Here is a 7,380-nt window from a genome sequence, read left to right on the forward strand (position 1 = left end):
ACCAACAAAAAACGAACACGGCTGGTAATCAACACACACAGAATAACCGATGGAGGATTTTCAATTTGTGCTTGAGTGGATTAATTGTCATCGTTTCAAAATGTATGACTTTTTGTACGTTTCGTATGAAGTTCATTTATATGATTGATGAGTGGTTCACGCCAATTTCGATATTAATAGACTTTTACATGCGGAAATCGAACTTACAACCTCAGGGTTGAAAGGCTTGTGATACAATGTATACAAGTACGACTCCTTTTTCTTCTCTCCTTGATATTTTGATCCACTCGGACAAAGAGGCCTCCTTTAGAAGGGGAGCTATGATGTGAATATTTTAGAATTTAAATGTTTCACGTTTCTTGTTATGTTATATATATATTATATATTAGCCCGTCAGTTCTCCTGTTTGAATGTAAGCACAGATCTTTTGAGGGCCATTTATAGCTTGCTGTTAAGTGTGAGCATAGGCAACGTGTGGAGGACCGTACTTTGACCTATAATGGTTTACTCTCATAAATTGTGACTTGGATGGAGAGTTGTCTCATTGGCACTCATACCATATCTTCTTATATCTATATACGTCATCAAACTGCCATCACATTTTAGTTTTACGTCAATGGTCCAAAAATAGTTCGATCAACAAAAGTAACATAACGATACCAGAGGTGACTTTTAATCATTAAATGAAGTAAGATATACACTCAGTCTCCAGATGAAAATAGAATACATATAATTGCCTGTAAGAGGTAACATAAATAATTTTAAGATAGTATTTTTTGTTAACAGAATTTATCTCTCAGTTTCAAAACTTTCGTTACGATATCTTATCGGATAATCGTAACTTCACTATTGCAATAACATACATGTAAAGTATTTTCCACCAAATGACAAAGACGTGTCTTCTTCTTTTATTTGAAAAATTCACACTTTTAGGAGGTATTTTTTATAAGGGTGTTTTCATCAAAACATTATAATTTGAGTTTAAAAAATTAATAAATTTTTGCTATGTTTAATATAGAAATCATTTGGTATGCGCTACAACCATGGTTTTCCCACAAGGATATTATTACCGTCGAAGTAATGTTTCTGATTTTGATATCTGTCGAACTCCGAGGAAAAACAGAAAGTCTCTTATCAAATGATAAAATCAAAAACATCGAACGGAATGGATAACAACTGTCATATTCCTGACTTGATACAGTGATTTTCTTTTGTAGAAAATGGTGGATTTACTCTGGTTTTAAAGCTATACAAAAATATTCGCACACAATTTCATGGTATTAACAACGTTGTGCTAGAACTAACTTCGGTTTTCCTTGTAAATGTTCAAATAATTTGAAAGAATAACAACGAAGAAAATCAAAACCTTCCTTCGATTATAATAGTTGAGTCCAATGCATGAGGGCATCTTATCATACAGCACAAAACCTACTTTTGGTTATGATAGTTGAGTCCAATGCATGAGGGTAGATTATCATACAACACAAGACATACCTTTGATCATAATAGTTGAGTCCAATGCATGAGGGTAGATTATCATACAACACAAGACATACCTTTGATCATAATAGTTGAGTCCAATGCATGAGGGTAGATTATCATACAACACAAGACATACCTTTGATCATAATAGTTGAGTCCAATGCATGAGAGTAGTTTATCTTACAGCACAAGACACACCTTTGATTATAATAGTTGAGTCCAATGCATGAGGGCATCTTATCATACAGCACAAAACCTACTTTTGGTTATGATAGTTGAGTCCAATGCATGAGAGTAGATTATCATACAACACAAAACCTACCTTTGATCATAATAGTTGAGTCCAATGCATGAGAGTAGATTATCATACAGCACAAGACATACCTTTGATCCTAATAGTTGAGTCCAATGGATGAGAGTAGCTTATCATACAACACAACACCTACCTTTGATTATAATAGTTGAGTCCAATGCATGAGGGTAGTTTATCACATAGGGCAGCACATTGAAGTAGTGACGTGTTATTCGTTGAGAATAAAATGTTCAGGGCTGCTTTATAGTTTGTTGTACATCGGGAGAAACTACCATCAAAATGATTGTTCACAACTGCAAAACATACACAAATTTAAGTTTGGATATTTTAATGATAATAATTAAACATAAAATTACGAAAAAAAGAAATATTTGATAAAGTTTATCAATCATCATTGCAGGACACGGGGGCCAAAAAATATCTTTATTATCTCTAAAATTAATCTAAAAATGCTGTTTTCGGGAGCATTTTGTTTATTGAAACAAGGTAACTTTTTTTTTATTAATTGCATTTAAAAATTGATTTTGAAAAAAAACAACATATCTTGATAATGTAGCAATTTAATAAAAAAAAATGTAGAGTGTATTTAAATTCAATTTGTGTATGATATAATAAAGATAAGGGCATTGAATAAATGTACTTTATCAACGTAAACAGATTTAAAAACGTCTTTTATCGAAATGAGGATTCATTCTTATTTGCAAAAAAAGCCGCTCTCTATATTCAAATTACGTATAGTTTCAGTTGGATTAGATATTTGCAGAACAATGGTAAGGTTTGGTACCATTTAAACGTTCAAACCTGTTGTAAGTATTTGTACATGTCCTAAGTCAGAAATCGGATGTCTATTAGTTGTCGTTTGTTGATTTTGTTCCTAAGTATTTCTCATTTCTCTTTTTTTATATATATTATATATGAATAAGACTGTTGTGTTTTTCTTTTGCAAGGTTTTGCACTTGTCATTCATAGGATCATTTATAGCTTGCTTTTTGGTGTGAAGACCGTACTTTGACCTATAATGGTTTACTTATATAATAAAGTGTGACTTGGATGGAGACTTGTCTAATTGAAACTCATACCACATTTTCTTATATCTTCTTCTTCTTCTCATGTTCATGTTTCTAGCGATCCTCCAGTAATTGAGGATTATTCGCCGGACGTTGACTATAATTTTTTTTATTAATACTGTAGCAATAAAAAATCAAATATAACAAATTGAAGTATTGAAGCGACTAAGAACTTAATAAAAGGATTGTTTTACCTTCCAACTGTACCCTCCATTCTCCTAGAATTTGTTGATTTGTGAATAATCCAATACTTCTTATTCTAAAAGGATAAGGGTCGGTACACTCAGCTATGACATTAGTACCAACGACCAATCCTGTTCCTGTTTTAAGATCTCCATTAATGGCACTGACCCAAAATGGACGATATTCATTACATGAACAAAGGTCGAGTGTGTCGAATGAGACGTTTATCTGGCTATCCGGTGAAAGTGGATCGTCATTCCGTCTTTGAAACCCTGACCTTTGATTTTGAGCGCCACAAATGAAGACATTATACATGGGCTTTGATGAATCTCCATCGTCTGAATTTGACAAAACAATTTTAACAGCATGACATGCCTTGACCTCAAATGTTATTGTCGTAAATCCACTTAAATCAAGGCCATATTTGTTGATATAAACAACATACTGCAAATAATCAGGGTTTGGATAAAAATTCTGGAAAGCAGTCTTCTGTGTTGTAAATGTATTTTCAATTACCACTCCTATAAAATAATATATAGTAACAAATTCAGTTCACTTTCAGTAAGAAATGAAGATATATGATAACTAGAGGCTCTAAAGAGCCTATGTCGCTCACCTTGGTCTACATGTATGTGGAAAGGACACAGATGGATTCATGGCAACATTGTGTTTTGGTGATGGTGATGTGTTTGTAGATTTTACTTTACGGAACGTTCTTGCTGCGTACAATTATCTCTATCTATAAATAACTTGGCCCAGAAGTTACAGTTGAAAATATTTTGAAAAATGTTTACAAAAATTTACAAAATGTTAAAAGTTGACTTAAAACTGAATACTCCTTTAAGAGTCATTTGACCATTTTGATCTTGTGAACTTATTTTGTAGGTCTTACTTTGCTTTACATTATTGTTGTTTACAGTTTATCTCTATCTGTAATAATATTCAAGATAATAACTAAAAGCTGCATAATTTTCTAAAAATTGTAATTATCAATTCAGGGACAGTAACCCGACAACGGGTTGCCTGATTGGTCTGAAAATTTTTGGGCAGATAGATGATGACCTTATAACTAATTTGTATGCGTCAGATGTGCTCTTCGTGCTTTGGATTAAAAGAATTAGGCCAAAAACTGCATTGTGTTCTATGTACTATTTTAGCCATGCCCGCCATCTTGGTTCATGTTCGGGGTCATCGGACTCTTTTTAAAACTAGATACCCTAATGATGATTGTGAACAACTTGTAAATTTTGTCTCAGTGGTTTCAGAGGAAAAGATTTTTGAAAAGATTACAAAAAATTACTAAAAAAAATGTTAATAATTTCTATAAAGGGCAATACATGTAACTACTGACGGAGTCAACGGACCATTTTGGTTATCTGATGTAGTTGTAGATATTACTTTTCTGAATATTATTGGTGATATTCAAGATAAAAACCAAAAACGGCAAATTCTTCTGAAAATTAAGGTGCAGATAAATTTTGATTTCAGGAACAAAGTTACCCCCATGCCAGATTTGCTCTAAATGCTTTGGTTTCAGAGATTTGAGCCAACATCTACATTTTACCCCTTTTCTATTTTTAGTCATGGTGGCCATCTTTGTTGGTTGGCCGGGTCAGCGGACATATTTTTAAACTTTATACCCCAATGATTATTGTGACCTAGAGTGGTTAAATTTGGCCCAGTTGTTTTAGAGGAGATTTGCTTTGTTAAAGTTGACGACAGACGATTGACGACAAACGACGGACTAGAAGAGACGAATAGCCAAACAGTACACAAAACATTAAAACAACTATGGAAACACCATTCACTAGACTGTTCAACTAGAGCCAAACAGAGAAAGGACAGGGAACCAGTCTATTCCATTAACCTTATACTTGAATTTGCATCAAAATACGTCTTACGATTTTGTTTAAAAAGATGCCCATTTTTCAGGTAAATTTCGAATTTTTTATTAAATAGTCATCGTTTCGATTTTTGGTCGGAACCATCAACGATGCATACAATTCAAAGCGAAACGCCTTTTGTTGAGCACTTAGAACTTGTGATTTTCTTCTTATTGTTCCTGAACTTATGATGTTATTATTTTTTAAAGAAAGACATAAAACAAACTAAGAAGATGAAGAAAAAATGACATTGACAAGACAAAAAAACGTAAAGACGAACAAACTAACTTAATACTACGATATAAACGACTTCATATAGATTTTATACTACCATAAATTATATCAAAATGACGTCACTACTGGCCCAAGACCACAAAAATAAAGTTCCTTGTATATAGATTGTAATTTCCCTTATACTTTTTTTCCCTTCCTCAATCATTTCTTAGATTTTTGGTTGGAAATGAAAGAAAAGGGGGGAAATAAATTTTTGGATGTTTTATTTAAACTGATTTTGATATGGAAAAGATTATTAGGCGAAGTGCAAAAAGGTAATATTTTCAGTTTTCGGAACACTGAAAAGGGGTATGAATGTGCATTGGATTATATTGTAAAAGTGATTGATTCAATCTTTCTGAATTTCGGATATATTTTCGGACAAGTAATATACATTACACACACACACATATATATTGACATCAGTGCATGGTGCAGTTCTTTAAATGAGACAAATTAATGACTGATAGAGGAATTAATTGTGGCCTGTGGCCAACTGCATTTAAATTGCAGTGAGAACAAATTATTATTAAATGCGGTTCCTTCAACCAACATACGTAATGAATCTCAAGACTTTACACCGTTTTTTTTAAATTTCATTTAATGAAAGTTTGTTGCCTATAATTAAAATAATAACTAACAGTGTTTCGGGATTTTTTGCTTATACTATTAAAGCATGGGTCCCTTTTCAAAAGTCTCCCAACTATTTCCTTGATTTAGCAAGGTATTCTTTGATATTTTTGTTACGTTTATACGCTATGATAGGCACATGGGTGAAGATTTCACTACATTGTTTGTCTTTTTGCAGTTTGCTCCAATGTTTTCTTATAACCTTATTAAGGTTTTTTACCATTGGATTATATTTAGTAATGAGAGTGAGTGGGACATTCCTTGTCCTATCGGCCTTTAATAAGGTTGATTTTCTGCTTGTGGTATTTTTAACGTTTCTAATAACATTCTCTGTTTTATTTTTACAGTATCCTCTTTCAACTAACTTATCTTGTAAGTTAGTTAAATGTCTATCTAACTCATTGATGTCACTATTATTTCTAATATGACGTATAGATTTACACACTGTAATACTTGTGAATGTGTGTTTCGGATGTGCACTAGTGATTGGTAAATATTGATACGTTTCAGTTTTTTTAATATGTGATTTAACATCAAGGATGTTATTATTATGGAATCTTTCACCTTTGTACACTTCGGTATCTAAATAGGTCATACTAGAACTAGACACCTCAAATGTGAATTTAAGTAGAGGGTCAATTTTGTTCGCTATGTTAAAGAAATCTTCAACCTGTTTTAATGTGCCTGTGAAGACCATAAAACCGTCATCCCTGTATTGGCCAACTGCATTTAAATTGCAGTGAGAACAACAAATTGATGTGAATGAAAGTAATATTGTTCTCAATTAAACCGTCAAATGTTGTAATAGAACACATGCAAAATATGCTGACCCCTGAAAGACAAGAGTAAAAAATAGGGGCGAAAATATACCAACTCTTATTTTGTTAACAAATTTGAAATTACATATAAACAAAAGGATGACATTTTGTATACTTTAAAAGCTTGTAATATCATTGTACGTCTGAATATCAAAAACATGTACATATTAATAATATATTTTAATTTTAGTTTCTTGTGTACAATTTGGAAATTAGTATGGCGTTCATTATCACTGACCTAGTATATATTTGTTTAGGGGCCAGCTGAAGGAAGCCTCCGGGTGCGGGAATTTCTCGCTACATTAAAGACCTGTTGGTGACCTTCTGCTGTTGTTTTTTTATTTGGTCGGGTTGTTGTCTCTTTGACACATTCCCCATTTCCATTCTCAATTTTACATATGTATATGTATGATTTCTACTTCAATCAACACAAGGAATTATATTAAGTTAGTCTTACCTAATGTCTTCATAGTAACAATACTCAATAGGAGCAGTATTTGACTAAAATCCATCTTCTACCCTTTAAGCAAAATAATTTTAGAATAATGAAAGTTATTTTTTCTTTATTGATATATACATATTAACACGGTACATAAAATATTTAGCGAAAGTCTATATCAGGATGCATGACCGTGTACAATTTCATAATTGATTTAAATATTTAACTCGTGTGTTGTTGTTATTCTCATGAAATGTTCGAGATTGATTGAATTGGAATAGTTTTTTTTATA

At 32.3% G+C, this 7,380-nt stretch overlaps 1 protein-coding gene across 1 annotated transcript in view; it reads right to left on the reverse strand.

Annotated features, from left to right (window-relative positions):
- The window catches only part of LOC134717633 (uncharacterized), a 33,901-nt gene extending 26,738 nt beyond the window's left edge, over positions 1 to 7,163 (reverse strand). The window contains exons 1-3 of the mRNA XM_063580127.1: positions 7,107 to 7,163; positions 3,057 to 3,566; positions 1,929 to 2,088 (exon numbers count right to left, since the gene is read on the reverse strand). Coding sequence (XP_063436197.1) covers positions 1,929 to 2,088; positions 3,057 to 3,566; positions 7,107 to 7,161 — 725 coding nt within the window. The 5' untranslated portion in view covers positions 7,162 to 7,163. The remainder of the gene's footprint in view (positions 1 to 1,928; positions 2,089 to 3,056; positions 3,567 to 7,106) is intronic.
- Between the last annotated feature and the right edge of the window lie 217 nt (positions 7,164 to 7,380).

The sequence above is a fragment of the Mytilus trossulus genome, chromosome 5 (genome assembly GCF_036588685.1).
Source record: "Mytilus trossulus isolate FHL-02 chromosome 5, PNRI_Mtr1.1.1.hap1, whole genome shotgun sequence".
Classification (NCBI taxonomy): Eukaryota; Metazoa; Mollusca; class Bivalvia; order Mytilida; family Mytilidae; genus Mytilus; species Mytilus trossulus.